At 42.2% G+C, this 18,850-nt stretch overlaps 1 protein-coding gene across 1 annotated transcript in view; it reads right to left on the reverse strand.

Moving 5' to 3' along the window:
* LOC128700087 (neural cell adhesion molecule 2) overlaps positions 1-18,850 on the reverse strand; it is a 379,174-nt gene that overhangs the window by 97,949 nt on the left and 262,375 nt on the right. The window contains exon 7 of the mRNA XM_053793043.2: positions 14,455-14,614. Coding sequence (XP_053649018.1) covers positions 14,455-14,614 — 160 coding nt within the window. The remainder of the gene's footprint in view (positions 1-14,454; positions 14,615-18,850) is intronic.

Genomic DNA, 18,850 nt, shown 5'->3' on the forward strand with positions numbered 1-18,850 from the left:
GAAATATATTAATGTTTAAAGTTTAATTAAAGTCGATAAGAAAAATCTTTCTCAAGATATCGCATGAACAATCTTTTACTTTTATTAGAGGTATCCCCCTTCTGGATATAAGTAGAATACAAGTGAATATAATAAATTGCAATACAGTTATATTAAAATAACCGCAGTTGTGCAATTATTATAAAAAAAAACGTACCTAGATCAACAAAATAGGAAACAAACACAGAGATCTGGGGTACACCTCTGTCGTCCTGGAAAGAAAAATAACAAAATGTAAACTGCATACCAGAGCAATAATGCATCTACAGTTTCCTTCTTCCAGGAAGAAGTCCAACATCAATACCAGAAAAAGTGGTTGGCAATGTGTTTCTGGCTGTTGTGTAAGGTGGGTTTATTGTGTGTGTGTGTGTGTGTGTGTGTGTGTGTGTGTGTGTGTGTGTGTGTGTGTGTGTGTGTGTGTGTGTGTGTGTGTGTGTGTTTGTGCGCGCGTGTGCGTGTGAGTGTGTGTGTGTGTGTGTGTGTGTGTGTGTGTGTGTGTGTGTGTGTGTGTGTGTTCTCTTGTGTGTGCGCGTGTGCGTGTGAGTGTGTGTGTGTGTGTGTGTGTGTGTGTGTGTGTGTGTGTGTGTGTGTGTGTGTGTGTGTGTGTGTGTGTGTGTGTGTGTGTGTGTGTGTGTGTGAAAGAGAGAGAGAGAGAGAGAGAGAAAGAGAGAGAGAGAAAGAGAGAGAGAGAAAGAGAGAGAGAGAGAGAGAGAGAGAGAGAGAGAGAGAAAGAGAGAGAGAAAGAGAGAGAGAGAGAGAGAGAGAGAGAGAGAGAGAGAGAGAGAGAGAGAGAGAAAGAGAGAGGAGCCAGTTTATCAGCATCCTGTCGGCCAACATTAGAGTATTCATTACCAGTGTTGGAGAGCTCACACACAGTTTTGTGAACACTCGACGTCCCGACATGATAGCTGTTGTTGAAACATTTTTGGACGACAGGACTCCAGAAAATTTTGCAAGAATTGTTGGCTACACCTCATGGATGAGAAGAGACAGGCAAGGGCAAGGAGTAGGTGTTGCCCTGTGCTTCTCTAAAAGTGTACATAACCAACACATTGATGTTGCCGTCCCTAATCATCTTGAAATGATGTTCTACACTGCACATACTAATACCTTCGTACTAGTAAGTGCAATGTACAGACCTCAGTGGCAATATATACACCCCATCAACTTCCTAATGGGAAATGTGGACTCCCTTCTACTCCAACACAACTGTCAACATACAATTGTTGGTGACCTCAACCAACATCTTATACAGAGGGACTTTAATGACCATTCTGCAGTGTTTGACATGATAAACTTTGCTGATTTCCCTACTCACATCTCTGGCCCCTCCCTTGACCCAGTAGTGAGTGATCTGGCAGAAGGTATAGTCACTTGTCAACCCCTCGGCTATGTTGGATCGTCTGACCACAAGGCTGTTTTTACGACACGATCCCAACTGAACGAGGTGAGGAGTCCACACTCAACCTGGCTATGGGAAAGACGTAATTAGCCAGCCCTTTGCTCTGAGCTCGCCACCACCGATTGGAATGCTCTTCTCCAAGAGGATGCTGACAACCAAGTGAATGCCTTCACTGGACATATCCTTAATCTACAACAAGAACACATCCCTCACCGGCAGTATGTGGCGAAGCCTTGGTTCGGCTTTCGTTGTAGAGAGGCTGCTACTGCAAAGTACAAGGCCTGGAGACGGTATAAGAGACATCCCACTACCTATAACAAGAATTTGCACAGGCAAGCCGGTAGGCATATGCGTGAAGTTTAAAAGTGGGCCATTTCTAAATGGGAAGTGGACACAAAAAGAAAGCTAGCATTAGATAGAGTGGGCTCCAAAACCTGGTGGTCCCTGGTCAAGGACAGACAAGGTTATCTGCCGGATGAATTCATTCCGCCCTTAAATCAACAGGATGGGACAACCTCTACTGGTAATCAAGAGAAAGCAGACCTCTTTGCCGAACACTTTGTTACCATAATGCAAGATCCTGATCCAGCAAGGGACCCTCCTTGACTAGCTGCAAGAAGTGTATCGAAGCTGTCAGGGGTGACAATAAGGCAGGAGGAGGTGCATCTTCTTAAATCGCTTGGTCAAGAGAGGGCTTGGGCCCTTTCTCTTCTTCCTCCTCCCTCACTTCTATTTCCCTTTCTTTTCCCTCTTCCCTACGCTTCCCTTACCATTCCCTCCTTAATCGTCTCTTTTCCTTTTCTTTTTCCCATTTTCCCTTACCTATCCTGTTCATCCTTTCCCTCTTTCTCCCTCTACTCCACTTCCCTTCCCTTTTATTTTCCTTTTCTTCCTCCCTCACTTTTCTCTCCCCTGTCCTCTCCTTTCCTTCTCTTCCCTTATCACCCCTTTTTATCCCGTCTCCCTCACTTATCCACCCGTTTCCTCCCTCTTATTATCCATCCCACCTCTTCCATTCCCTTATATATACATTCCGTTTCCTTCCCCGCGCATCACCTTGCCTCATTCCATTCCCTCCAGTATTCTCCAACTCTCCCCCTCTTCCTTGCCCTGCTACTCCGTCCCCCAGTCCACTTGTCAACTGGTAAATTCTCACTCTGCAGCACGACAAGTGCCAAAGTTGAGCTTAATGTACACACTGAATTGAACGGGAGAAGTGAGGCATACTGATGAGGGGAGAGGAGGAGGAGGGGGGAGAGGAGGAGGGGGAATAGGAGAAGGAAGAGGAAAAGGAAGAGGAAAAGGAAGAGGAAAAGGAAGAGGAGGAGGAAGAGGAGGAGGAAGAGGAGGAGGAAGAGGAGGAGGAAGAGGAGGAGGAAGAGGAGGAGGAAGAGGAGGAGGAAGAGGAGAAAGAGCAGGCGGAGAGCTGAGGGATTGTTGATAGGGAGATTGACCAAAGTGTCAGAGTTTGTGACTGTGTACCGTAGATGAGATCAATATTGTGTTTGTTGATCAAATGTTTAAGAGTAAATTACTGGAGGAGTAAGGTAGGTAGGTAGGTAGGTGTACTCACCTATTTGTACTCACCTATTTGTGGTTGCAGGGGTCGAGTCTTAGCTCCTGGCCCCGCCTCTTGACCGGTTGCTACTGGGCCCTCTCTCTCCCCGCTCCATGAGCTTTATCAAACCTCGTCTTAAAACTGTGTATGGTTCCTGCCTCCACTACGTCATTTTCTAGGCTATTCCACTGCCTTACAACTCTATGACTGAAGAAATACTTCCTAATATCTCTCTGACTCATTTGTGTCTTCAACTTCCAATTGTGGCCTCTTGTTTGTGTCCCCTCCCTGGAACATCCTGTCTTTGTCCACCTTGTCTATTCCACTCAGTATTTTATATGTCGTTATCATGTCTCCCCTGACCCTCCTGTCCTCCAGTGTCATCAGGTGTGTGTGTGTGTGTGTGTGTGTGTGTGTGTGTGTGTGTGTGTGTGTGTGTGTGTGTGTGTGTATGTGTGTGTGTGTGTATGTGTGTGTGTGTATGTGTGTGTGTGTATGTGTGTGTGTGTGTGTGTGTGTGTGTGTGTGTGTGTGTGTGTGTGTGTGTGTGTGTGTGTGTGTGTGTGTGTGTGTGTGTGTGTGTGTGTGTGTACGCGCGCGCTAGATAAGAGACAAAGTTTCATTTGCTTCTGAGAAAATACTGATGTAGTCTATACAGCCTGATGGTGCTGCTGGAGCTGGTGCACACATCAGTACCCGGCGATGAAATAAATATCCTGAGGGTGAAATTTGACATCGTACCGATTATTAAGTTTCATGTGGGAAATCTTCTAAGCAAGAAAGCCAACAAACTTGCATCGTTAGGGCGCATACTGAGGCGCTTCTCGTACTTGCTCCACAGGAGAGGCTGTAAAACTTGCAAAGACACACTCATTAAGACTAACCTTGAGTGTGCACCACTCTCTGAGATTGCCTCTCTTAAATTCCATCTCTGTTTCCCTGGCAAGATCGAGGACTATCCATGTGAAATAATTATTATTTATTATAATCAAGTACTAAACCCATGCCTCCATGTGGGGAAACTCGTCATATGTAAATAGTTGAAAATTTCTCCCTTTAGCTGTATAAATCTTATTATGAGGCTGTTTAAGAGCAAACTTTGTATGTAGGTGGTAATGTTGATATTTGGACGAATATAAGAGGCTTTTACCTTCGTTGCTTTCGTGTACTTTCGTAAGAGTATTTGCCAGCATTACCTAGCAGACAAGTGTCTAACACACTTAGTGATTTGTCTGATGTCTTTGAGGTATTTCACTTACTCTCTACTTTATTTCTCTTGTTGACTTTACCCTCCACTTTACTCCCGAAAATGTCAGATACATTATTTATTTTTGTTGACATGTTTAGTTACTACAGTTTTGTTTTTAACCTTGTATTTACTGTCTTCATGTATTGTTACTAGTCAAGGATTCCCTTTGGGACATTAACATAGTCTGTTTTGAAGCCCTTTTCTTTTGGGCCTTCAGTCATTAACTAGAAAAGTGTCTGGTAACTTACCTGTATCTTTTCAGCACACGAGCTTTCCTTGAGTCAAATAAAGGTGTAGGTTTAGGAACAGGCTGACTTAATAGCTGATGCTATAGTTAATGCCGAGTAGTCCATCACACAGTTATCCATGATGACCGGTATTGACTTTGCTTACTTTCATACACAATCTTCGTTCCTCGGTGACCCATATATACCAACTTCGTCACCGGTACTACAACCCTCCTGAGACTCTTGAGTGCACTTAACTCCGTCACAAGATCTACCTTCTCGAAGACTGAGACCTACACCAGCTTCGCTGGTCATAACTCTGCAGTTTTATGTTACCAGGTAAACTGAGGACAGTCATTAGATAACGAACCCATTACGTCATGGTTCTGCCACATCAATTCTTGTTAAAATGTAGACAGTATTTGAGTTTTTATCTTCCATTTAACTAAATGGCTATAATTATGACCATAATTTTTAAAGGGGTGGACCGGTAAGCTAGCGGAAGGCCTCGGTCAGATGACCAAAAGCTCCAACGGCGGGTCATCATCTGAGACCCGCGTCTGGAAACGTTTGTTTCCTGACGAACCTTACCTAACCTTTTATCTTTCATTTTCTAGTTTCTCTTATCATCGGACATATACATAGTTTTTATTTGTTTCTAATTAATAATGATACTCAGTTTTTAAGCATCATATTTATCTATCCTTGAGTTAATTTAAATTGGTTCTAAGTATTATTCACTCATTTTTTTCATAAGAGGAAAGCACGATTCTTTCAGCTTACATACAGAGGAAAAAAACAGTAATATTTCCCTGACAACCCATCGTCGTTAGGCAGGTCATCTCACTGATTTGACTGGTTTTAATATTAAGTATATGATCTATGGCTCATCTTGTTCAGTCACAAGAAAGTTAGTACACCAAACGACGGGTTCCAATATGCAGCACACACACACACACACACACACACACACACACACACACACACACACACACATTTGAGAGGTATGATCAAGCTCACGGTTCAGGGAGCGAGACCTAGTAGCGACCAGTGAAGAGGCGGGGCCAGGAGCTCGGACTCGACCCCTGCAACCTCAACTAGGTGAGTACAACTAGGCGAGTACACACGCACAACACATTTCAACGCCCTCATCTAAACATGATGATCTCACACGGTAGTCACACGCATTCCAACTGTCTACCGTTAACGTATTTTAGTTTCCCCTTGCATGACGTGAAGAAACAGTAAGGCAAATACCACATCTAGTATCGGGCCCTTACTCAGACAGGATGGGACTTACACAGATGACAACAAGGAAATGAGTGAAATATTGAAATCCCAGTACGAATCTGTGTTTAGTGAACCACTAATCGGTCTGAGGATCGACGACCCAAATGATTTCTTCATGAATGAGCCTCAAAACTCCATAAATGTATGCCAGATTTCCGACATTACCCTAACTCCGATAGATTTCGAAAAAGCCATTGACAACATGCCTATGCACTCAGCCCCGGGCCCAGACTCGTGGAACTCTGTTTTCATTAAGAACTGCAAGAAACCCCTCTCGCGTGCCCTAAGTACACTATGGAGGAGGAGCTTGGACATGGGTGAAATTCCACAGTCACTTAAAACAACGGATATAGCCCCACTCCATAAAGGTGGCAGCAAAGCATTAGCTAAGAACTATAGACCAATAGCTCTGACGTCCCACATCATAAAAATCTTTGAAAGAGTGCTAAGAAGCAGGATTGCAAATCACCTGGATTCCCAAAATCTGCACAATCCAGGGCAACATGGGTTCAGGGCAGGTCGCTCCTGCCTCTCACAACTACTGGATCACTATGACATGGCCTTGGATGCACTGGAAGAAAATCAGAATGCAGATGTAATATACACAGACTTTGCAAAAGCATTTGACAAATGCGATCATGGCGTAATAGCCCATAAAATACGTGCTAAAGTAATAACTGGGAAAGTGGGGAGATGGATCTTCAACTTCCTAACAAATCGAACACAAAGAGTAGTGGTCAACAGAGTTAAATCGGAGGCTGCCATAGTGAAGAGCTCTGTTCCACAAGGCACAGTACTCGCCCCCATCTTATTCCTTATCCTCATATCAGACATAAACAGAGATATACACCACAGCACCGTATCATCCTTTGCGGATGATACTAGGATCTGCATGAGGCTGTCATCTGCTGAGGACGCGGTTAACCTCCAAGAAGATATAAACAAAGTTTTCCAGTGGGCAACGGTAAACAATATGATGTTCAATGAGGACAAATTCCAACTACTCCGTTATGGAAAACTGGAGGAGATAATAACTAGAACAGAGTATACTACTGACTCCGGCCATACAATAGAGCGGAAAAATAATGTAAGGGACCTGGGAGTAGTAATGTCTGAGGATCTCACTTTCAAGGATCACAACAGTGCCACGATCGCACGTGCAAAGAAAATGATAGGATGGATAATGAGAACTTTCAAAACGAGAGATGCCAAGCCCATGATGATCCTTTTCAAATCACTTGTTCTCTCTAGGCTGGAATACTGCTGTACATTAACATCTCCATTCAAAGCAGGTGAAATCGCAGATCTAGAGAGTGTACAGAGATCCTTTACTGCACGTATAAGTTCTGTCAAGCACCTTAACTACTGGGAACGCTTGGAAGCACTTGACTTGTACTCGTTGGAACGCAGGAGGGAGAGATATATCATAATCTACACTTGGAAAATCTTGGAAGGAATGGTCCCAAATCTGCACACAGAAATCACTCCCTACGAAAGTAAAAGACTGGGCAGGCGATGCAAAATGCCCCCAATAAAAAGTAGGGGCGCCATTGGTACACTAAGAGAAAACACCATAAGTGTCCGGGGCCCAAAACTGTTCAACAGCCTCCCATCAAGCATTAGGGGAATTGCCAATAAACCCCTGGCTGCCTTCAAGAGAGAGCTGGACAGATACCTAAAGTCAGTGCCGGATCAGCCGGGCTGTGGCTCGTACGTTGGACTGCGTGCGGCCAGCAGTAACAGCCTAGTTGATCAGGCCCTGATCCATCGGGAGGCCTGGTCATGGACCGGGCCGCGGGGGCGTTGATCCCCGGAATAACCTCCAGATAACCTCCAGGTACTCTATAGTGGAGGCTCCAGCATTGCACAGCTATTAAATATATTAAACAATGAAGACGAATAGTTGGACCTGGAGGTGGAGCATAACACGGAATATCCGATACTCGCAAATTCAAAGCAAACGCGAGCACGCGCACGCTCACAGAGGCTGCAGGTCTGGTCCAGCAACTGGCTCCTGGCGTTTAACCCCACCAAGTGCAAAGACATAAAGGTCGGAAAAGGGCAAAAAAAAAAAACCGCAGACAGAATGCAGTCTAGGGGGGGCAAAGACTACAAACCTCACTCAAAGAAAAGGATCTTGGGGCGAGTATAATACCGAGCATATCTCCTGAGGCGCACATCAACCAAATAACTGCTGCAGAATATGGGAGACTAGCGAACCTAAGAATAGCATTCCGATACCTCAGTAAGGAGGCGTTCCGGACTCTGTACACCGTCTACGTCAGACCCATATTGGAGTATGCAACTTCAGTTTGGAACCCACACCTGGCCAAGCACGTCAAGAAATTAGAGAAAGTGCAAAGGTTTGCAACGAGACTAGTTCCGTAGCTAAGAGGCATGTTCTACGAGGAAAGGTTTACAGGGAACTTACAGGGGACATGATACTGACACGTAAAAATACTGAGAGGAATCGACAAGGTGGACAGAGGCAGGATGTTCCTAAGATAGGACACAACAACAAGGGGTCACAATTGGAAAATAAAGACTTAGATGAGTCACAAGAATGTTAGGAAGTATTTCTTCAGAGTTGTCAGGATGTGGAACAGTCTGAAAAGTGAGGTAGTGGAGGCAGGTGCCATATATATCTTTAAGAAGAGGTATGATAAAGCTCATGGAGCAAGGAGAGTGGACCTAGTAACGACCAGTGAGGAGACGGAACCAGGAGCTATGTATTGACCCTTGTAACCACAATTTAGGCGAGTACAATGAGGTAAGGTGAGTACACATACACATATTTTCGTACAAAAAGCACACGTACACATACCTGCTTGCATAAATATCTACATAAATCTAAACATACACACAGTTATATTTATCTACATACACATATATCCACAAACACATATACCTACATGCAGTGGCGGAGCTACATATTGAGGCCCTGAAGCCTGAACTGTTATGGAGGGACGACGATCCCTTCGCAATCCCTTCTCATACAATAAACCCAAAATTTTTAGGCAATGTGGACTAAAGTCACTTCTGGTGCCCCTCCGTGAATAGTTTGGTAGTAGATCCGCCCCTGCCTATATGCATATTTATCTACATACACATGTATCTACATGCTCGTATAACAACATGCACAAATACCTACGTATACACTCGTATATCTACATGCATCACCATACAAAGTAGTGAGTCAACTAATTCCTGAGAGACATTTACGCGAGAGACAATTAGACCCAGATTGTGGAGGAAATTGAATCCTGGCTCGGGAGAGACATTTACTCCAGCAGAGAAAAGGCATTTACCCAGGCAGGAGAAAGACATTTACCCCAACAGGGGAGACACATTTACCCCAACAGGGGAGAGACATTTACCCCAGCAGGTTAGAGATTTTACTCCAGCATGGTAGCCATATTTACTCCCAGCTCTGGAAAGACATTTACACCCAGTGCTGGATATACATTTACATTACGTATTTGAGAAGAAATGAACCCTGATTACGGGCCATAATGAAGTTCAGAAAATTTATATTAACCTGATATAAATATATAAAAGTATTAGATTCATCATACCAATAAATTACGTTCCATGGAGCGAGAAACATTAAGGATTGATTGGTTGTTGTGGCATTCACCGAACATATTATATTTTACTTAATGTGCATTACAAAATTACTTCTGCATTTCCTCTAGTCATGCAGGCTGGTAGTTATGTACTGTGCAGTTGTGACTGGGGACACATGGGCAACTGTACGGTAAATGGTCATAGGTTTTAAACCAATGTAAGCGAGGTAATATTTACACCCTTTGTGTGGAGTCAGTCTCTCACTTGCTTTGACTGATTACACATACTAACCTCTTCTGTATGAGTTTAAAAGCCAATGAAAGTGAGTGAACTCACTTTGCTCTCTCCCTCTCTCTCTTTCATTATAATACTTATTAGTATGGTATCTGCCTTCTTTACATATTATAAATACTGGTTGTGGGAATAAAAAGATAAAACTACTTTTGATATTGGGTTTTCGTCTGTATTATTCTGTAATCAATTCTTTACTGGTGAACAATCCTACGGTCAAGGGGCCACAGGCCTTCTATTGGTCCCTGTGTTTGTGATGTTTGATCAGGTTTCAAACTTATCAACAGCACGATGGCCACTAAGACTACATGTCACCTTTTCACCAGCAGCAATTAGTACTTTAATCACTGAATTAGGGATTCAAATGAACTTTCTGTGTATACCTTGAGATACATTTTAATGTATATACACGGGGACATATACACCTGTCGGTGTAAACGTAATTAAGAGATGTACACCTATCGGGGTGTAATGCACAGATATATCTTTCTCGGTGTATATACGACACTGAGATATTCACTCTCAACGGGTATACACAGCTGTGCACTACTCGGTATATATACTTATCCCCTATATGAAATATTATTGGAACATTTTTCTATACACAGTCTGAAAAGCAAAACTCTGTCAGAAGCATTTAATCCTAGATAAGAGGTATTTAATGCAATAAAGTTAATAAGCCAAGCATGCACTTAAAACTATAAGATAAGAAATATTTCAAGTTAAACGGCGAGAAACATTTAATTCTATAAGTTTACGTATATAACAGTAATAAAGCGGACAACAAATGCTATGAGGCAAAATCTTGAGAAGACAACGTAAAAGGCATTAAAAGCTAGAAAGACATAGATATTTAAAGCTTTTAAATACTAAAAAAAAGCGAGACATTTAAACCGAAGAAGCAAGAAACAGTAAGCTACGAGGAAAGAAACACTTAAACGTAGATGGAAAGACATTGGGAGCTAAGTGGAGAGAAGCATACAGCCGAGGCATTACTGGTGCTTAACTCAAGGCGTGCCTGGAATTTAAGCTTCTCTCTTCGAGTTTTTCTAATCGTGTTTTAAGCAGTGTAACTTTTCTGAATATTTTAATGAATGATGGTACGTGAAATCCATCAAATTTTAGTGAGAGTAAAAGCAGGTGGAATTTGAGGAAGTCAGAGAGTAAATATAGAAAATTTATATATACACATACGCGCACGCACGCTCGCACATATACACATACACACCTTTACCTACTCCCTCTCCCCCCCCCCCCACACACACATCGTTAAAGACACTACACCGTGTACGTCAAGCCCATACTGGAGTACGCAGCACCAGTTTGGAACCCACACCTAGTCAAGCGCGTCAAGAAATTAGAGAAAGTGCAAAGGCTAGTTCCAGAGCTAAGGAGAATGTCCTACGATGAAAGGTTAAGGGAAATCGGCCTCACGGCACTGGAGGACAGGAGGGTTAGGGGAGACATGATAAAGACATACAAAATACTGCGAGGAATACATAAGGTGGACAGAGACAGGATGTTCCAGAGATGGGACAAGGAAACAAGGGGTCACAGTTGGAAGTTGAAGACTCAGATGAGTCAAAGGAAGGTTAGGAAGTATTTCTTCAGTCACAGAGTTGTCAGGAAGTAGAATAGTCTAGCAAGTGAGGTAGTGGAGGAACCATACATAGCTTTAAGAAGAGGTATGATAAAGCTCATGGAGCAGGGAGAGAGAGGACCCAGTAGCGATCATTGAAGAGGCGGGACCAGGAGCCGAGTCTCGACCCCTGCTACCAGAAATAGGTGAGCACAAATAGGCGAGTACACATAAGAACATAACGAACGAACACTGCAGCAGCCCATTCGAGGCAGGTCCAACTCACCTCCCAGCTTGGATCAATGACCCACCTAATCAGGTCAGGTCACATCCACTTAAGGAAGGGTCACGGCATCAGACCTATTAGCACAAGCTAGTCAGGTCCAAGACACTTACGTACAGTTCAGTACATTTATTAAAGGAAATATTATGCCACGAGTGACTTCATTCCTAATACAGAGATAACTAAGACGACGAGTGTATATAGTGGCAGTAGTCAGTTGAGCGTCGCGTGGGTAGAGGTGGTAGTAGTGATAGTAGTTGTAGTGATAGTTGTAGTGGTACTAGTAGTGATAGTAGTAGTAGTAGTAGTAGTAGTAGTGGTGGTAGTAGTGGTGGTAGTAGTGGTGGTAGTAGTAGTGGTGGTGGTAGTAGTGGTGGTAGTAGTGGTGGTAGTAGTGGTGGTAGTGGTAGTAGTAGTAGTAGCAGTAGTGGTGGTAGTAGTAGTAGTAGTAGTAGTAGTAGCAGTAGTGGTGGTAGTAGTAGCAGTAGTGGTGGTAGTAGTAGTGGTAATAGCAGTGGTAGTAGTAGTAGTGGTAGTAGCAGTGGTAGTAGCAGTGGTAGTAGCAGTGGTAGTAACAGTAGTAGTACTAGTAGTAGTATTGGTGGTGGTAGTAGTGGTAGTAGTAGTGGAACTAATGTGGTTAGATAGGTTGGGTTGGAGAAGGACCTGTTGATATCATGTTACAACAGTGTCGAGAATGGTTAATAACCTGTTGATTAGTAATGCTGAGATACTGTAACTACCGGACTACCAGCTCATCAACTACTATTAGGAACCTGGTACAAAACCCAAGCATGATTCTGGCACAAGTGCAGGAATGTACACTATACCATGTGGGGTGTGTGACAAAGCATATGGGGTGTAACATTGTAGTAGGTTCGCCGGTCTTGTCCCGGCCCGGGTCTTTTCCAGATAGTGACCCGGCGCCCAGATCTCTGGTCATTAGGATCACAGAACACAATAATGCTTGTAGAAATGCCTTAAGAACGCGCGTGTTCAACACAGGGACGATTTAAGACTGCAAAAGTGCATAGAAACTGCCCTAAAGTGCTAATCAACAGGATACTACCCATTCTGGAGACTGCTGTAACATGTTAACAGGTTCTTCTCTAACCCAACCCATTTTACTTTAGTTCCACTGCTACTCTACTACAACTACTACTACTACCACCACCAGAACTACTACCTGTACCCACGCGACATTCCACCTGACTACTGCCACTATATATACTCGTTTTCGTAGTTATCTCTGTATTTGGACTGAAGAAGTCACTCGTAGCGAAATGTTTCCTTTAATAAATGTATTGGACTCTACATAAATGTCTTTTTCCACATCTTGTCATTATCACCATACCATTTCTTCAGTCAAATCCAACTCACACCCACCCACACCCACTCATGTATTTATCCAACCTATTTTTAAAACTACATAACGTCTTAGCTTCTATGACGGTACTCGGGAGTTTGTTCCACTTATCCACGACTCTATTACCAAACCAGTGCTTTCCTATATCCTTCCTGAATCTGATTTTTTTCAACTTAAAACCATTGCTGTGAGTCCTGTCTAGGCTAGATATTTTTAGCACGCTATTTACATTCCCTTTATTTATTCCTGTTTACCATTTATACACCTCAATCGTATCTCCCCTAATTCTACGCCTTTCTAGAGGGAGCAGATTCAGGGCCCTCGGTCTATCCTGTCTCTCTCCCATACACACACACACACACACACACACACACACACACACCACTCTCTGGCACTCTTGCCTAGTTACTGACACTACAAAGACGCTCCATTAATCAATTTAAACGGAATATATAAAAGCGAATGTTTGGCCCAAGACATTAACGATTATATTTTAATTACCTGAGTGTTGTTAATTCTAGCAGATATACACTTGCAGTGTGTACACTTGTCGTGAAGACCTCTCATATAAAGCAATTAATACACTGTGATTTAACATGCAAATTACGGTTAAATTGAGGCATTTAGAAGAAGTTTTTAGTTGCAAATGATAATAAATGGGATAACTGACTCCACTGTGAGTGGTTTAGTGTTGTAATAAATGTCATGAATTTTATTTATAGGTTTGTACTCATCCAGGGGAGTGTGTGTATGTGTGCATGTACTCAGTTGTGGTTGCAGGGGTCGATTCACAGCTCCTCTGTGTGTGTGTATGTGTACTCACCTATTTGTACTCACCTATTTATGGTTGCAGGGGTCGAGTCTTAGCTCCTGGCCCCGCCTCTTCACTGGTTGCTACTGGGTCCTCTCTCTCCCTGCTCCATGAACTTTATCAAACCTCATCTTAAACTATGTATGGTTCCCGCCTCCACTACGTCACTTTCTAGGCTATTCAACTGCCTGACAACTCTGATTAAAGAAATACTTCCTAACATCCCCTTGTGTGTGTGTGTGTACTCACCTAGTTGTGGTTGCAGGGGTCGAGTCACAGCTCCTCTGTGTGTGTGTGTGTGTGTGTGTGTGTGTGTGTGTGTGTGTGTGTGTGTGTGTGTGTGTGTGTATCCATTTAAAAGAAATGTTAGTCTACAGATACAGATACAAAAGAAGATCCTCAATGGTCTTAATGGTGAAAATAAAGTACATTAGGGTACAGTTGGAAATTAACTATGCAGATGATCTACAGTGATGTCAGGAAGCATTTGTTCAGCTTCAGGGTGATCAGGAAGTGGAATGATGTGAAGGAAGTAGTGGAGGCAGGTTCTATGCATAGATTTGAGAAGAGTTATGAATGGGTTGAGAAGGTTAACTGGAAGTGAACCAAGCAAATATGTGAAGATGCAGGGCCAAGAGCTGAGACTAAGTATTTTGCAACTATAAAGAGGTAAGGAAGTACGCAGGAGCATGCACACACACACACACACACACACACACACACTCTCTCTCTCTCTCTCTTTCTCTTTCCCACATATACACACACAAATAGGTGCAACCATCTTCAACTCACACATTATGTCGAGTCGGACGGGATTGGAGAGCTGGGTTCCCTGAGTGTTTGTGGCAGAGCAGGTGTATTCTCCTGCACTCGACCTCTCTACCTGCTGCAGTACCAGGCTGTTGCCACTCAGAATCACCCCAGCCGTCTGGTTGTGCCTCACCTCTTCACTCTGATGGCAGAAAAGAGAACATGATCTGATCATCATAAGACTCAGAAATATTTCAGATTCAATGACTAGTCGTACGATACTCCTCTATATAGGAAGAGAAAATATTATGTTACTTTTAAGCTGACTGGTAAAATGTACGAGAAAGAGTAGCTGCGATGGGAAGAATCAGGCTGGCATGAACGTTCCAGCAACTTGATTATACTTCATCTCCTCTTTCAGATGACCTGAAATTGAGGAGGGAGACAAAGTTGCTTGTGTGCACCTGTGTGTGTGTGTGTGTGTGTGTGTGTGTGTGTGTGTGTGTGTGTGTGTGTGTGTGTGTGTGTGTGTGTTAACTGGCCTATTTACACTCAACTGGGATTGCAGGGGTTCGAATTTCTGCTCCTGGCCCCGCCTCTCTGCCCACTACTTTGCTCACTTTCTCCTGGTTACGTGAACTCTATCATCCCTATTCTTAAAGTTATGTATGGATTCTTTATCTGTCGCTTCCTTGTTTAGGTCGCCCCTTTCCCTAACTACTTTAAGAATAAATAAATATTTTCTAACGGCCCTGTGACTCATTTGCTCACGTGTGCCTGAGATCCACATCTCAGACTCTCGTTTTCCACCTTGTTAATAAATCCACTCAGATTTTTGCACGTCTTAATCATGTCACCTCTGGCACTTCTGTCCTCAAGTGTTGTCATGTTTAGCTGCTCTAGCCTCTCCTCGTAGTTCTTGCCCCTCAGCTCTGGGACTAGTTTTTTTCAAACTTTTGCACTTATTCCAGCTTCTTCATTTGGCAGATGCAGGTTTGATACTGGCGCTGCATACTCCTAGAAGGGTTTTACATATACTGTGTACAAGGTTGTGAATGCTTCCTTGTTGCTTCTCCTGAAAGCTACCCTTAAATTTGCCAGTCTTACGATTCCTGCTGCGGTTATTCGGTTGATGCGAGTCTGAGGCGAAATGCTTCAACTATGCTCACCCTGATACCCTTCTCTTTGCTCTTCTTCGATGTTCATAACTTTGCATTTGCTGGGGTTAAATATCAATTGTACTTGTCAGACTAATCATGCAGCTTCTCCAGATCCATTTGTAGTCTCTCCTAGTGTATTTCTGTTGGTTTTCTAATTATTCCCACATCTACAAATCTGGATACCTCTGAGTCTATTTCCTCTATCATGTCGTTTACATGCACAATAAACAGTATAGGTCCAAGTACTGATACTAGTGGAACCCAACTCGTCACACTCCCTTTCCGACACCAGCTGTCTGACAGTAGCTCGTTGCTGCATTCCCATTAAGTATTCATTGATCTACTGTAGTGCATTTTTGTAATTTCCACCTGCTTCGCAAGATTTTGTGAGAGTCGATTTGTTGAAGATCGCTGCCAGTGCGTCACACAGTTCGTCCGCTCTCTCTTGCAGAACCCACGGAGAGATTGTGCGCGTGCGTGCGTGCGTGCGTGTGTGTGTGTGTGTGTGTGTGTGTGTGTGTGTGTGTGTGTGTGTGTGTGTGTGTGTGTGTGTGTGTGTGTGTCTGTGTGTGTGTGTGCGCGCGTGCGCGTGTGTGTGTTTTCATAGTGTTCAAGTACTGTATTTTTGGGTGCAGGGATCGATCATCAGCTCCCGGTCCCGCGTTTCAACTTTCTGCTTTCAAGATTCACTCCCTCCCAGCCTCCTTGGCCTTATCGTACCTACTCTTAAAACAATGTATGGAGTGTACCTTCAGCACATGCTCAATGAGATCATTCCATCTTCCGACAACTCTGAGACTGATGTGATTTATTAATCAATTTCTAGTGTAAACAATTTGATTATAGATATATCATTGATTATATCCTCAAGTTGTATAACTCGCGAGTTATGCTGAGAAAGTGTATTGGCCAAAAATACTGAAATATTGGATTTTAGTTGTTTCTCGAGATTGTTTAATAAGGGAGGTAAATTATCTCGCGAGACATGTGATAAGGGAACAGAAGGTCTCTTTTGTTTACGGAAATTCTTCGCTTCGTCTCGTCCCGCACAGAAATATAATTACTCAAATATTTAATCGCTGTCATTAGATTTCCTGTAAATGTCATTCACGTCGCCATCAATCATCATAAATCATTGCCAACCATTATCAGCAATCATCATCACTGTAATAGACAAAATTAAAATTATCATAAACTTATTATCATAAGCACTTAATTTCACAGACTTTCCCTCGTCTCTGCCTCCATCTCCCTCACACCCACCGTCATTAGTCATTCTAAGAACCTCATTTGTATGCTTCAAAAGCCAGCAACATTAATATTTTTATATGAATATAAATGTCCCATAAAAAAATTTACAAAGGCAATATTAATTATCACTTTATATGCCTTTTTTTTATTACGTGTATTCACAGTACTTGTGACCAGTGGAAATTTTCATGGACTGCTTTGATTCGAGTTTCGTTTACATTTTAACGCTGATGCACTATCTAATAATCAAATATATATATATATATATATATATATATATATATATATATATATATATATATATATATATATATATAAATATATATATATATATATATATATATATAAATATATATACATAAATAAATATACATATATATATACATAAATATATATATATATACATAAATATATATATATACATAAATATATATATATATATACATATATATATATATGCATAAATATATAAATATACATATATAAATATATATATATATATATATATGTATATATATATTATATCTTTCTTTCAACACACCGGCCATATCCCACCGAGGCGGGGTGGCCCAAAAGAAAAAACCAAAGTTTCTCCTTTCAAATTTAGTAATATATACAGGAGAAGGGGTTACTAGCCCCTTGCTCCCGGCATTTTAGTCGCCTCTTACAACACGCATGGCCTACGGAGGAAGAATTCTGTTCCACTTCCCCATGGAGATAAGAGGAAATAAACAAGAACAAGAAACTAGAAAGAAAATAGAAGAAAACCCAGAGGGGTATGTATATATACGCTTGTACATGTATGTGTAGTGTGACCTGAGTGTAAGTAGAAGTAGCAAGACGTACCTGAAATTTTGCATGTTCATGAGACAGAAAAAAGGACACCAGCAATCCTACCATCATGTAAAACAATTACAGGCTTTCGTTTTACACTCACTTGGCAGGACGGTAGTACCTCCCTGGGCGGTTGCTGTCTACCAACCTACTACCTAGGATATATATATATATATATATATATATATATATATATATATATATATATATATATATATATATATATATATATATATATATGCGCAAAAGGCACATTTTCCTAGTTACAACTGGATGGTTATAAATTGGCAATAATAAAACCTAGGTTTAAAGAGAGGAACAGACAGCAGGCGATTTAATAACTACAGGACGGATTCAGTGGAATGATGCTTTTTCAAGGTAACGGAAAATATTGCCAGGAAAATGGAAGGAAAATACAATGACAAGAGGACCCTAATCAGTGAAAGCCTACAGAAATTCTGAGAACAATCCAAATTTAAAAAAAGAGAGAACTTAGAGATTAGCAAACCCATCCTATCTATCAAGGAATACCTGAAAAACTAAGAAAAGGAGAGAGAGTCTTTACAGAAGTATCAAGATGTTCACAGGTAACAGAGTCCTGAATCGGTTTGTTTTCCTGGTATGAATAAATGATCTAAGGGACGAGATCGAATTTTCCTACGAAATTATTGATAAAACGTTAAGAGGGAGAGAGCAAAGATTGCCTTCATGACAAGTTTGAAATGCTGACAGAGTGGTTGAACAATGAACGTAAAGAGCTCTCCAAAATAAGCACACACACACGCACACACACACACACACACACACACACACACACACACACGTGTGTGTTGTGTGACATACATACAGATGAGGAGGTGGTGAAGAAATTGCTAAGGGACATCGATACCTCAAAGGCAATGGGACCGGACATCTCCCCGTGGGTCCTTAGAGAGGGAGCGGATATGTTGTGTGTGCCACTTACCACAATCGTCAACACGTCCCTGGAAACTGGGCAACTACCTGAGGTATGGAAGACGGCAAATGTAGTTCCCATTTTTAAAAAAGGAGACAGAAAAGAGGCACTGACGTGTATAGTATGCAAAGTTATGGACAAGATTATCAGGAGGAGAGTGGTGGAGCACCTGGAACGGAACAAGAGTATAAACGCCAACCAGCATGGATTCATGGAAGGAAAATCCTGTGTCACAAAC

Source organism: Cherax quadricarinatus, chromosome 64 (assembly GCF_038502225.1).
Source record: "Cherax quadricarinatus isolate ZL_2023a chromosome 64, ASM3850222v1, whole genome shotgun sequence".
Classification (NCBI taxonomy): Eukaryota; Metazoa; Arthropoda; class Malacostraca; order Decapoda; family Parastacidae; genus Cherax; species Cherax quadricarinatus.